The following is a 15,000-nucleotide window of genomic DNA, read 5'->3' on the forward strand; positions in this document are numbered from 1 at the left end:
TCACTGGACTGACTGTTTTTACCGGGTTGAGGAGACTGGGAGTTTGCAGACACCTGCAAGGGAAACACTGGTCACAGATGTTTCATATGTTTCACCCTGTCTTTAGGGACTGTCACTGAGATAGCATGGACTTTCAGGATTTTGTGGGGAAGTAGAAAATGGTCAAAAGGACTGATTTAGGTGTTGGTAGGAAGATGATATTTACTGGAAATCTTTTAGTATCCTACTTTTTTTTTGGGGGGGGGGGCTAAATGGGGATGCTTTCCAAGTACCTTTTTCCTATAGTTATACATATTTTCAATCACTTTTTGTGCAAAGACCTTATGGCAGTGGTTCCTAACTTTTTTATACTCGCATCCCCTTTCTCCAATCTCTGACACATCCACAACCACCCCCAACATCAGCTGTTCCATTTATATTTTTTCAAACTACATTAATTTGAACAAAGAGAAAAAATATTCATAAGTCTTGAAAAACCTAATTATAAAATATTCTCTGAATTGAAAAAAATCACTTAACTAACATCAATGTGAACACAGTTGAACTCCTAGCAAATGACCTACAATATTTTCCACCAAAGTTTTGCACCTCTGCTAATTCTGCTTCACAAGCTGGGAACTACTGCTCTATGGCATACATCAGAAAACTGCAAAACTGATTTGTTTATTTAAATCTAATATTCAAACTATTGCATCCAATAGAGAAGAGAAGTCCTGTTTTAAGGTCACTAAGATAATTTAATAAATAAAAAATCTGATATGCAGTTCCACCTGTATTCAAGAAGAGCACAAAGTACACATGGTGAAATATTATCAACTTCTCACTGAGAGGTTAGTAGTTACTTAAAAAGATTTACCAGACATAGTGTGCACACTGGTCATTCTTCAGAAGTAAGGGATTTACAATCAGTGTATTGATTAACATATTCTTCCAAAAAAATCAAAGAATGAATGACCATTCTTTAGGTGTTAGGGGTTCAAAAGCTACAACTCTATCCCCACTCAAAAGAATGAAAGACAATCCCCTTAACTCACTGGATCCAGATTAAGAGGGTTGTCTCCTCGTAAAAAAAAATTGGCTGAGGTCAAAGAGATGGAAACATCATCTCATGGATGAATATGACAGAGGTCTGCAGTGCTGCAAATATCTTGTCATGAGCAAATAAAACTTCAGGAGGGAGATTGACTTAGGAAGGGACTTCTGCAACATTTCCATTGGTAAACAAGGGTTAAAGTGAACTATCCATGACCCATGTCTGGGAGAGTATTAGCTCTAGGGAGGACAATATGTTCACACACTAACTTTTCCTGCCTGCCATTACCTGCCGCACCTCACATATTACGGAAAAGTGAATAACACGAAAACGTTTTTAAAATATCACAAATAGTTCATTGTTACTTATTGTTACTGCTTTTAAACAGAGTGTAAGCTACCTTGAGAGATAATATGGAGTATGCTCCATGAAAATATTATTATTATATTGATATAGTAAAACAAATAACAATTATAGACCTTGGAAAATGGCAATGCAGCAAAAGTGTCAAGGATAATAGTTACACCCAGATCCAACAAGTTAATACTGGAGCTTCAGATTCAACTTATTCTTTCTGTTGCTTTTCTTTTATCAAAGGCAGTATCAAATCATTCTTATCTTGGCTTTATTTTTTGCCACTGAAGCCCCAATGAATCATGCAAATCAAATCCGAAGTCTCACCATAGCAGTGGTTCCCCCTCTTCCTCTGGCCCCTTGTGACAGGTGAGGTTGGAGGTTCTGGTTTGCAGTTCTATCCTGCTGCCATCTTTCCTGGTAATACTGTCCATTCTTATTCGTCTGCCTGTTCTGCTGATACTGCTGACAGAGAGGAGTCTTTTATAATAAAACGTGGCAGCAAAACAAGAAAAAAAATAAAATAAAATAATAACAAAATTTAAAAAATAAATTAAAAGTAAGACAAACCACATGAAATAAGAGATTATCAAATACAGAGAATCGTACCATAAATATTGACTATAATCATCAAATAGATGCAGAAAAAAAAACAGATAATGTACCATAAATATCAAACTTATAAAGACTACGGCAGCCTACCCCATAATCAAAAATGAATGAAAAGTATGTGGACAGCAGGGGGTAAAATTGTTTCGTGCAGGTTGCCAGATGAATTCAGTGGAAGAACCAGGCTGCATATGATGGTTTTCTGAGGAACCAAACTTAAAAGTTTGTCCTATACTTATACTTACCGAGTGTCCAGTAGGTTTGCTTGGCTGATTCCATGTCTGCTGTAGAGAGTGGTTCCATCTGTTCTCAGGGGGCTGAAATATCACACTAATGTGAATAACACAAACAGCTAATCAGAGCCTTTTATTGTTTTTCATAGATCAATTTCAATGGTGAATTTTAGTAATGGCAACTTCCTACCTTTTGAGAGGTAGTTGCAATTCGGCTACCATGTGAGATGTTTATCATTGCTGCCCAGTGTAGCCTGTAACACTTCTTTGCTGAAGCAGGGCCACGGAGAGTTAGCCCTCCATTAAAGGCTTCATCAAAAAGGATATCATACATGATATCTGCTTCCTTGCTGGCAGGCTGGATTCCTATGATAGAAAGAACAAATTTTGATCAAGTAACAATTTATTTTATAAGGTAAAAGGATTTATTCTATGCATTCCATAACAAGCAAACAAAACTACTTACCAACAACTGTTCCCTTAGCACCAAGTGGGACGGAATGGCCCTCCCTCACATTGACAACTCGATCAAACATCTTATAAGTGACACTACGGTCAGGGGGAGTACTTCCTTGGTATGGATTAGGCTGAAAAAAAAGAAAAGGGAGACTGTTAGTGCTACATCAAAGTACTGATGCCTTTCAAAAGACAAGTTAAATGGACATAGTAAATCTTACCAAATGGAAAAACCTACAAAAGAAATGCAATACTATGACACCATTTTCCATTATTAACAAAGATTTTTAACCTCTCCTTAAACATCAATTATTATCATATAATATTCAATACATTGACCAACTTTTTTTTCCACAGTATAATGAAGCTTACATCAAAGTTCTGTAATACTTTCATATTGCAAGAGAGGCTGATTAAAAGCATCTTCCTAACTGTCTAAACTGTACCATGGTCAGTTTTGTTTACACTTTTTTTATACATTTTGATAATCCAATTTCAAACATTATCCCAGTGACATTAGAAGTGTGATTATAGATGTACTGTCCCCTGTGATTTTGTTTTTTATTGTCAGTTTAACTCCTAATGTCCAAATGGAGAAACTACACATGATCCAATAGTTCTTGATCAACCATAGCCTTTCAAAGACTGCCATGCTATTTTCCTGCATACTTCTTCCAGTCAGTGGGAGACATGGAGTCTGAGAAAGCAATTCTGGTAATGTTTTGAAAGTTTCTTCTAGCTACACCCCTCCCTAACCCATCCCCATTACCCTCCCCCCCCTTTTTTTGCCTCTTTGCTTTCCTGAACATAGTAAGTATAAAATAAGGACTCTCACAATGTACCCATACAGTCATTCCCATTCTGCTGTTCCTTTGGTTGTCCCTCGTCTCCCTCAATGAATCCTATCAGTGCCTCCTATCTTTGGCTCTACCTCTTTTCTACTAGTGAATAGGCATAGTAAATATAAATTATTATTGTAATATATATGGCATGAATACCACAAGACCCCTCCATTCACCCAGTTCTTTTACATTCCCTAGTCTCTAAACATATCTTTCAAGTGCCATCAAGTATTGGTCACACTTCTGTGAATGAACATGAGTATGAAATAAGAAATCTGGTGATCCATGGCTGTTTACCTTACTTTAATCAATAATATTAATAATGATATAGTAGGAACAGTCCCTATAAACACCATCATATTATCCACAACCCCCTGAAGTCTACATTTCATACTTTCACATTATGGTTCACCTGTATTCTTGTGTAAAGTTATATACATATTTCTCTCTCACCTCCAGTGAATTAGCCTCTGTCAAGTTTCTGCGAAGTACACTAGGATATGCTATGGTGGCAGCATGAGCAATGAGAGTGGGGATCTGTTGTTTTCCATTGCAATTTTGTTATCACTTTCACTCATTATTTTTTCTCTCTCTTTCTCTCCTTCTCTCTATCTTTCTAGCTATCTATCTACCTATCTTACTATCTTTCTATCTACTTATCTATCTTTCTATCTACCTACCTGCCTTTCTATCTACCTATCTTTTTATCTACCTACCTGCCTTTCTATCTATCTACCTAAGAATCTTTCTATCTACATATATCTCTTTCTATATATGTATTTCCATTCCTTCCTGTATCTTTCCCTCTCTCCCTCTCCCCCTAACTCTTTCTTCTTCCTGGCCTCTCTATCTATCTTCCTTTCTCTTTCTCTATCAATCTCCTTATCTATCTATCAATCTATCTATTCATTTTATCCACCTATCTGTCCCTTTTGTCCACCTATCTATCCATTTTGTCCACCTATCTATCCATTTTGTCCACCTATCTATCCATTTTGTCCACCTATCTATCCATTTTGTCCACCTATCTATCCATTTTGTCCACCTATCTATCCATTTGGTCCACCTATCTATCCATTTGGTCCACCTATCTATCCATTTGGTCCACCTATCTATCCATTTGGTCCACCTATCTATCCATTTTGTCCACCTATCTATCCCTTTTGTCCACCTATCTGTCCCTTTTGTCCACCTATCTATCCCTTTTGTCCACCTATCTATCCCTTTTGTCCACCTATCTATCCCTTTTGTCCACCTATCTATCCATTTTGTCCACCTATCTATCTATTTTATCTAGCTATCTATCTATTTTATCTAGCTATCTATCTATTTTATCTAGCTATCTATCTATTTTATCTAGCTATCTATCTATTTTATCTAGCTATCTATCTATTTTATCTAGCTATCTATCTATTTTATCTAGCTATCTATCTATTTTATCTCTCTCTCTCTCTCTCTCTCTCTCTCTCTCTCTCTCTCTCTCTCTCTCTCTCTCTCTCTCTCTCTCTCTCTCTCTCTCTCTCTCTCTCTCTCTCTCTCTCTCTCTCTCTCTCTCTCTCTCTCTCTCTCTCTCTCTCTCTGTCTCTCCCTCTCTTTCTTTTTCTCTCTGTCTCTCTCTCTCTTTTTCATCTCCCATTCTGTTACTCTCCCTATCTATCTCCTGATCTATCTTTCTATCTCTCTACCTCTCTCCCTGTGTCTCTCTCTCTACCTCTCTACCATGTCTATCTCTCTATCTCTCTCCATGTCTATCTCTCTTATCTCTCTCCATGTCTATCTCTCTATCTCCCTCCATGTCTATTTCTCTATCTCTCTTCATATCTCTCTATCTCTCCCTACCTTGCTACATAGGTAGGCAAGAAAGCAGATCGGTATGTTTCTTTTTATGATGTGTGATAATCTGATGTTCAACTGTTTAATCCAATGACAAAATTTGTTAAACAAATCAAATTCTCACCTAGTCTTTCATAAAGATACAAAGTACAATTTTTTCTTGTTTCCTATTTCAGGGCCAGTACATCTAGTAAATGCAACCCTACCTTAAAAAGAAGATGAGGTCGCACTTGCATCTTCACAGCCTTGGCTCTTATTGTAGATACTTTATCAACCTCTTCCAAGATCATCTGACTTAATGTCTCTCCAAGGGCTTGTGTACCACATGGTTGTCTTTCAGCCTTGGCAAAAGCAGCACTCTTCAGCCATGTGGTTAATTCTGCAACACGCTCCTTGCTGAAAGATAAATTAAAGTATAATACAGAACTCATTATGTCACTTGTCTTAAAAGATACCTTAAAACAGAAATATAATCTGGTTAGCTCAACATATTGGTAAGATCACAAATTTCTTTGCAATTGATAATAAAACAAATGATAGTGTTCATAGCCACAATGAATTCTGATAATCACATATCTTACTGTTAATGCAGTGTAGGCCAGGATCTGTTGAAATTAATAATTATCTCAAATATTATCTGTTAAACAGCATTGGCTTTGCTTGACAATTTTCTTTCATCTCCAATTTACACCCAACTTACAAGTTTTCTGGAAACATCTCATTTTGATAGAAGATGTCCCTCTGTGCAGAATTGCGTGACATGTACTCAAACACCTCTGGGAACTTTTCCTGGTACTCTCTGATGGCTTCAATAACCTTGTCTGAGTAGAGCCAAACAGGACGCTCACTCTGTTCTTGTATCTTGCGAGTATACCCAATGACCTAATAAAGAATAATAAGAAAATACATTTAGAAAATGTTCCTGATCTATCTTACTGCACTTGTATAAATAAACTTTGTCTGCATTAGTCTGTGTAGATAGAGAAGAGATGAAACATAAAAATGCCATACATCATCCTTACCACCAAGAAGAGATTTATTGTACGGGAAATGGGGGTAAGGAGTGGACCTATAGGAAAGGTTTCATGCCCAATAGTTGATGGTGACTAGTTACAAAGCAAAATCGATGTGCTAGAATTGCGTAGTAGTGAAAAGGGTAAAGAGGAGGGTTAGTTGATGAAGATTGTGACAAATCAAAATCATACAGCCGTTCAGGATAATTTGAAACTAAGAGGGGCAAAGGGAGGTGAGGATAGAGAGGGTCATTAAATGGGCTAAAGTAAGGTTTACCAAGGGTGAATGAACTCATTAACCTCTCATTAAAAATTTGGCTCTGGCACTGTGGTTGGCAGGCATCAAACATTTCCTGTTATTGCCAGCTTGTTTGGTAATTTGCAGGCAACACTGGGCACCTAAGTTATATTTTGACATCATTTAAGAAAATAATGCCTAAAAGTTTCACTATACAAATGATGACACTATTGTCAGAGAAAAACAAGCTACGTCTGATGAGCCCACTGTGCAAGAATGGTCATGATGTAAAGATATTTGGTCCACAACAGCCATGGCATATACGCAAAAGCTACCTGGCGGGGTGGGGTTAAATTTGTTGTGATGTAAAGGAGTCATATGCATATCCAGGAGGAAGCTGAAGGGATAACAGAAAAGCAAGCTAGGATGATGTAGATGTAGCAATGGTGAATGGAATGTGTTGGGAAGGAGAGGGAGGACAGGGTGTAGGAGGAACAGGAGTAGGAGGAGGATGGATGTCATAAGTCACTTTGAGTAGAGAGAGAATGGGAGAAGGGAGATTAAAGGATGGATGAGGTGTAAGTATGTTATCTTGGGGTATGATTAAAAGGTTTTGATTGTCCTCGAGAGTTTCTGAAGTGTCGTAGATTGGGGAAGTCTGATAAATGAAGTTTTTCTTATAAGGAGGAGAATAGGGGACAGACATTTGAGGCTGGGAGAGAGTGATGTAGGAGAGGATATGGTAGGTAGATGGAATGGAATGTTTAGCTTACGGGATAAGTTAACCAAGGAAGTAAAGATTGGATTGTCAGGATTTTGAAGTGGTAGAGATTGGGCTGTCAAAATCTAGAATAACAAAAGAGCTTGACTGGGAGAGGGATGGTGTAGAAGTAGGATGAGGAAGAAAAATTGGGAGGGGGTGTAGAAACATCTTGGGAGGGAGGGGGAGGGGAAGAGCGAAAGACAGTATTGGAGTAGGGAATAAGAGAAACCTCATCTGACCTCACATAAAGTGAGGCCAAGTCTGAATCTGAACATTGCCCTATCAGATTCATATCACTGACTGGACATGGAAGGCACCCTTATATGCATTTTTCTTTTCAAAAATCAAATTCATAACAAATTGGAAAATAATTTTCCAGGGTCCATCCAGATTACAAAAAATAATCAATAAATCAAATGCACTTACTCTAAATATAACCATTATCATATTCACTTCTTTGTCTTTACCTCATTTTTTTTATTACAACATTAACTCTTTATTTCAATGTCTCACAAAATACAGAATACATCATAATTCATTTCAAAAAATCATATTTCAAATCAATCAAATGAAAACAAAAATAAACTTTATATTTCATAAACTAATATTCCACATACAGCCCTCTACAAACAAGAAGAATGATAATGAATAATAACAAACATATCTCTAAAAGATTTGGGTAACCAATCACAAATTCCTAAAACTTTTCTTAAATGAAAAACACTCAAAACTAACTCACTTCCTCATTTCTTCGATTGTTCTTCAGGTTAAGACCTATGTTCAATTTATTCCTTGTTTCCATTTCTGCCATTGGGTTATCACCAACAGGTGGGGCTAAGAACACAGTCCCTGTTATCCGTGCCAAAAGCTGATGATAAATCCCAGCTCTGTGAGCTGCCTGGCTCCCTGAAAAAAATTGTCAAAGAAATCAATAATTTCTCCAATGATAAATTCTCACACAGATCCATCTTCTTAACCCTTTGCGCTGTGATGGTATAGCATACATGTGATGTCCACAGTGATTTTAGTTTATTAGTTGTCTAAACACATGGATAATAATTCCTGGAGTCACTAAGGAGTCAACTACTAATCACATATATGCTATGAACATACAAAAATGCTAGAGTACTGATCATTCATTCTACCTGTCATGTATCTTTCGACGTGCTGACTTTCCTTTTGCTTTACAACTTCAAGGTTTGGGTCTGTTGTCACTGTCATAGCCACTCGTATTCTTCCCTTCTGGCTTGGATCAATTTCAATCACCTGTTGTAAAAGAAATTATACACAACTTGAAAAAAAAATATTTACAATACTTCACTCACCACTACCCAAGATGCATTATCCATATACATTTCTGAAATTCTTCCCTTCTGTCCTTTCTTTCTGGATATCTCAATCTTACCTCTCCCATACATCCATAGTGTGGCTGCCCAAGCATGAAGACTTTGGAGCGTGGAGGGAAATATTCCTGAGGAGTCAGCTGTTTCCTGTATCCTAAGTCTTGTACTGCCATATCCTTCACCACAACTTGGTAGGCATATGGCTGGATAGTATTGGACCATTCTTTTTCTAGAGTCATTCTTCCACAAGGTGATGCCACATATCTGAATTTTTAATAGAATTATCAAAAGTAAAGATAATTTCCATTTACACCTACATGTGACTAAAGGGAAATTATCATTAAAAGAATAGAGCAAATGCTTCTGTACAAATGTATAAAATGTCCTCTCACAGTTGGAAAATACTTAACATATACTATTCCAGCAACTCAAAAGGTCTGGGATTTTTAAAAGGCAGAACCACATAATGCTAATACAAATGTATTTTACTCACTTCAATATAACATCTGCAATAGTTATTATCCTATATATTTTACATTTCAACCAGAAATTCAAAACATATGTTCAGTGCAATTGAAAATAAACTTACTTTCTTCCAGTCATGGGTTTAGCATACACAATAACATGTGTACTCCCAATCGCAATGCCCCAGCGGTCATGATATGTGGTTGCAATACTTGACTTGACTAAATTATACTGTTCCTTAATACCATCAGTTACAGCTGTCTTCTGCACTCCATCTTTGACAAGTGTGTATTTTTCCTCACTGTTACTCACAGCATCAACCTGGAAAAAAGCGTGTCAATTAAAAATTTGGAAAAAAAAAAACAGCACCGAATTACTCATTTATATATAATCCAACTTACTTTTTATAATGTCCCATATATGTACATGATCAACACTTAAATCAAACCAAGGGATAACTGTTTTTTTAACAGACTATCTTTTAAAGCTAACAAAAAAAACTGTGTTTAGAGGCAAGTACTGGATTATTTAAGGATATTGCATCAAATAATGGACCATATCAACATGTATACAGCATTTGGACTCTTACTGACAACATAACAAACAAAAGATATTGGCATTATCTCATGAAAAACATGTAGAGATACAGATTCCCTCACCTTCAATATTTTACAAAAAATATTTCAATCCAGCCACTTCTAGCAACATGGAATATCATACAAAATCTAAAAATGTGTTAGTGAGCAGGAAGTTTCAAGAGACAAACTGCTGGAAAGTTGAGCTAAATTTAAGGTTTATACAGGTGTGTAATAAGGTGGTGCAGTGGGGTTAATGGCTATTTCTGCCCTCATTCATCATGTAAGTGGAGAAACTTACCACATTTGTTTAATGGTAAAAAAATAGAGGCCAGTCAGTATCTTTCTGTTGGCAAGTACTGAGGAAATCAACATACTTTGTTGGCTAATAAAAATTATTAGATACACCCTTAGGCATACATGAAAAAAAGATAAATGATGACTCTCTCTTAATCTGGAGGTGTAATGTCTGGGACTTGCACAGTAAAGAATACGACGTAAGAGACTTGGGTGGTCCTTCACTCATGAACTCACATTTTCTAAAAAATACTAACCAATGCTTCATTAAGATGCGGCCAAGAAACAAATACAACTTTCCCAAGCAACTGATCGGCAATGTCTTTAAGATCTGGGGTCTCAGTAGGGCTTTTGACATCCAAGATATAGCTCTCTTCTCGGGATGCTTGCATGAAGACTCTCACTCCCTCCTTGGCAACATGATACTGTTCGATGGGGGGAAAAAAAATAAGAATAGGTTCAAGGACAGAATATTCCTTCTTCAATTATGCATTCTTGCTATTTCTCTTTTTTCATTTCATTCAGACTCATAAACACAAAAGCATTAAAAGTTATTACCGTGTGATCAATGTGCTTTAAAGATGGGAAGCCAGCAAAATAGGCATCCAATATGACTCCTTTACATAAGCCCTTGTATATTCTCTCTGGCGGGAGTTCCCATTCTTCTCGACAGATTAACTCCATTTTGTTATGGTTCACTCCAACTGGAGGATAATAAGCTGGTGCCTGTAGGTAACAAGAATATGATTGTTAATTAGTGTTGTTTTTTATTACAAAACCTAGTTAAAACAAAAAATATCTATACATATATATCATATCTCTATCTATTAATCTATCTTTCTATCTATCTATCAATCCAACTTTCTTTATATTACTCTAAAAACATTCCACTGCTTGGCCCTACTAACATTTTCATAGATGTAGAGACTATATTACAAATTGCCACTAAAACAAACATCTATCATTTCCTCCATTAAGCTCAGCTCTTAACAGGCTCTGCAACTAATATCTTTATACTGAACATTAAAATATTTTAAGATACTGGCAAATGAGCATTCAATGATTTGCTATGAAATAAAATAATTGATCCAATACATCTAAAAGCTCTCAAATGCTCAATTAAATTTATAACATTACTTAAGATAACTTTTGATATACTCATGAAGTCCAAATAATAAAACAACTGAATTCATACCTTGTACTCTCCAAGATTATCTGGTGTGTAAGTGCAAATATACATTGGACCATGGCAATTGCGTTCTTTTTCCCTTTTGGTTAGTCTTTCATTGCATGGTTTCATAGCACTTAGAAGTTTCTCCTCGTCAATGAAGGGAATAAGAACTACAGCTTCCCAATCCTACGGGGGAAAATGATTACCTATACTCATACAATATTACACAATTTCAGAAACTTCAAGTTTTGTGTCTCATTTTTTATATCTAGTATCATGTAGAATACATATCATGGAATTGTCACATAATGTTTGCTTTTATCTAGAAAAATTAAACAAATTCAAACCTGAAGTTTCCCATTGAGATCAGTTCTGAAGGTTTCTGGATAAAACTTCTTGAGAGGGGAGTTCTCACTCAACATGAGGTCATGGTAAGCAGTAGGAAGAAGTTTCATACTAATGGGAGGTAAAACAGCCAAGAGTTGCTCGAAAGGCTGAAAGGGTTTTCCCATCTCAAAATTTATTTCCATGTTAGAAAAGTCCTTTATATCTGATATATATGGACAATAGTGATGAGGATAATACCATGACCACGAACAAACTCCATTATAATAGTAATTCAGGATCCACTGTATTCCTCTGACATAACCCTCTGCCTGTTCACGTAAATCATGTGGCGTTATGTGTTCAAATTCTAACTTATTCATATAGTATTCTCTTTTATGTTGGCGGAACTCAGCATCAAAAATGGTCTCCTCACTATCTGTATCTTCGTCATCCTCAAACATAAGATCCTGCTGGATGCCTAGTCTCTCAAACTTTTTCCTTATTTCTTCATTATCCAGTGCATCTTCTTCTAGGGCACCAAAGGCACCATTTTCTTCATTTCCTTCATCATCACCAAAGAATGCTTCAAGATTGTTCTCCCTATGATGTCTGCCCTTGAAGACTTTGTCACCTTTTGACCTCTTACTGTCGAAGTACTTTAAGTCTGCATTCGTGTCATTAAAGATTTCTAAATCAAATTCAGCAAGTTTCTTCATAAACTTCTCAAACCTGCCTAAATGGAGCTTGCCTCCATTATTCAAGTATCCATCAAGGGTTGGCATTACCTCCTTGTAAGTCCTATAAAGAATTGGTAATGCTTCCTTATTTATATGGAGATGTGGAAGGTGGGGGATGAAGTCATTTCCAACAAGGAATCCCATAAGCACCCAATCATCAATAATATTTTCCAAATTGTATTTAAATGGCAGTGAATCCCGTAAGTCATAAAATTCTAAATTGATGTATTCCCTCATAAGACTGAGGTGAAGGAGGTGAAATGTTGTTTCTTCTGGTGTAGGAGTTCTACTGTTATCTTGCTTCCCACCAAAACGTACCTACAAGAGTGAGGATGTTATTAGGACAGTAAATCTAGTTATCATATCTGAGATTTGTAATTTTGGGATTTGTTGATATATAATCCATTTTCCTAATACATCTCAGTGTTCCATGATCTAAAATATAACTGCACTTAAATAACTTACATAACTATGGTAAAATTTATCCAATTCTGTTGAAATTGTTCTGCTACATCAGTAATAACCATCTCAAGGCAGTCCTGCCTTCTTTATCATGAAATATTGTTTAGAATCATGACCAAATAAATAGATGTATATGCCTTATGTTATCCAGTATATAGTAAGGAACATTTTTGTATGTTTCAGCTGATTTGTAAGCTTGTAGAAGGCAAAGGAAAATGAAGTTCTCATGAATCTATGGAAAGGAGGATGATGCATGTGCTGCTCTCTCCTATATACTGACACTAATCAACAAAATTTGGTATTTCATCTTCTTACTAACAAAAACTTTTGTAGTTTCATCAGAAAATAATTCATCAATAAACAGATGTCCTAGTTGTATCAGAAATTAAAACTCTGCAAGACTTTACTACTGAACATGGTGGACATTGTTCTGTCATTTCAAGAGGGTAATTACCATGTTTCATGGGGATAGGAACCAGGTACCAAAACAAGAGGCATTCTTTTTAGCTTGATGATGATAAGTAACTAAAAAACAAAAAAAGTGAATAAAAGTTTGTGACACACCTGCCCAGAATTCAACACATCAGTCTTCTCTGAGTTTTTAATTTTCAAAAATACCACACAATAAATATTTAGAAAATAGTGACAAGAAACATTAAAGGAATAAATGTTCATATTCTTCAACTTACTGTCAAAGAAATGGATATTGAAAGATGTGAATTTTTAGCCAAGAAATTAATGCCAGCAGTTTTATTTCATATCCCGGCAATTTAAAATGATAGAACACAGCTGAAAACAAAATGAATTGACAATATTTTAATGAACAAGACTGTAGGAGAACAATATCAGTCACTTGGCAATTATAAAGTATATACATCTAAAATAAATCACATGTTCCATCACATTTTCCTTAAATTTTGACAACACTTATATATTCTTGCACTCAGCTCAATAAATAATTGAGAAAGAGTTACAAAGTAGTACACTCCTTCCACAATTGCAGTAAATGAAAGGTTACCAAAACTTTTTTCCTACTTGACAATAATAAAGACAAAGATAAAATAAAATCATTTGTAGCTTACCCAAGAAATCACATTATCATATGTGAAAAAGCAAAGAAAGAGAGAGAGAGGGAAAAAAAAAACAAGACTGACCTCTTCCCTGAGTAATGAGAAGTGTGGTTCATGAGACGTGAGCCCCAACATTATGAGGTCAGCATCAAGACCATAGAGACAGTGCCTTGTGTTGGGGTTGTAATTAGGTTGGGATTTGGAATAACGGATATATTCCATAATCTTGTGCTCTCCTTCACCAGGAGTCTGTTGTACATAAAAGTGGACAAAATATAATAAAATCCAGGCACAAAATTTTTCATGGGATGTGTAAAAAAAAAAAAAACTTATTAAAAGAAATCTTTCATAATGTATCTTAATGCCTTTTTTCTGATCTACTGGAAATTTATATTTGCATAAACATGCAAAATTTTACATTTACATACATCTAGAGAATCAAAGTATAAGTATAAATTAAAAACATATGTCATCTTTCTGAAATTACCTGATATACATGACAACAGAATATACACAAAACTGAGATTCCTGCTAATCCTCCATACCTGATGCCCTGAGTAGATGACTTTGCAGTTCTGCCACATCTTGTCTTGTGATATCTTGCAGGTTACAAAATACTGCAACTGAGCATCCAATCGCACCATGAACTCTGTCCCTGGTGTGATACAGTTGGAATCAAACCGTTCCTCCGAAGGTAGTACCTCACCACGATCTCTGGCTTTCTTCTCGCATTCAACAGCCTCTCTTGCAGAACGAAATCTGCAAAGCAGAACCATGCAACTTAGAATATTTCCTGGTATAAAAGATAGGAAAACCTGAAACAGTTCTGCACGATCCTCTCCTGCTTTTTATTATGCAAGTCATAATGTAGTTAGAAAGTTTCTAGTCTTTAATACAATCACTCGGCTAGTATGAAGTGAGAAAACTTGTATGAATAATTCTATGCAGCATTATCATCTACATATACTGCTCTAATTAGCCTATCAAAAATAATAGGCAGACTGTCTATGCTAACTGTTCAGCCTTGCAATGATGTCTCCTTAGACTTGAAATGCAATTCAACATCTGCAGATATTGTCTAGCCTTACTATAAAAGGCCTGGTATGATGAATCAGAAGTATTGTAAACAAATTTTGATGTCCATTAACCCATTAACGCCAGAATATTTTGAAGCCGGGC

General features: G+C 36.0%; 1 protein-coding gene across 4 annotated transcripts in view; it reads right to left on the minus strand.

Annotated features, from left to right (window-relative positions):
• pcm (5'-3' exoribonuclease pacman) overlaps positions 1–15,000 on the minus strand; it is a 31,051-nt gene that overhangs the window by 7,657 nt on the left and 8,394 nt on the right. Inside the window, exons 4-20 of one of the 4 annotated variants that reach the window (XM_070120617.1) lie at positions 14,367–14,580; positions 13,906–14,070; positions 11,573–12,607; positions 11,250–11,411; positions 10,613–10,780; positions 10,312–10,479; positions 9,307–9,503; positions 8,780–8,981; positions 8,520–8,640; positions 8,114–8,280; positions 6,061–6,242; positions 5,567–5,756; positions 2,696–2,816; positions 2,420–2,595; positions 2,242–2,313; positions 1,715–1,849; positions 1–53 (exon numbers count right to left, since the gene is read on the minus strand). The exon at positions 1–53 is cut by the window's left edge and continues 127 nt beyond it. In XM_070120617.1, the coding sequence (XP_069976718.1) occupies positions 1–53; positions 1,715–1,849; positions 2,242–2,313; positions 2,420–2,595; positions 2,696–2,816; positions 5,567–5,756; positions 6,061–6,242; positions 8,114–8,280; positions 8,520–8,640; positions 8,780–8,981; positions 9,307–9,503; positions 10,312–10,479; positions 10,613–10,780; positions 11,250–11,411; positions 11,573–12,607; positions 13,906–14,070; positions 14,367–14,580 (3,528 nt within the window). Of the gene's footprint in view, positions 54–1,714; positions 1,853–2,241; positions 2,314–2,419; positions 2,596–2,695; positions 2,817–5,566; positions 5,757–6,060; positions 6,243–8,113; positions 8,281–8,519; positions 8,641–8,779; positions 8,982–9,306; positions 9,504–10,311; positions 10,480–10,612; positions 10,781–11,249; positions 11,412–11,572; positions 12,608–13,905; positions 14,071–14,366; positions 14,581–15,000 lie in introns of all 4 variants that reach the window. The other 3 variants (XM_070120616.1, XM_070120619.1, XM_070120618.1) reach the window with 3 other exon arrangements.

This window comes from Penaeus vannamei, chromosome 4, assembly GCF_042767895.1.
Source record: "Penaeus vannamei isolate JL-2024 chromosome 4, ASM4276789v1, whole genome shotgun sequence".
NCBI classification, from domain to species: Eukaryota; Metazoa; Arthropoda; class Malacostraca; order Decapoda; family Penaeidae; genus Penaeus; species Penaeus vannamei.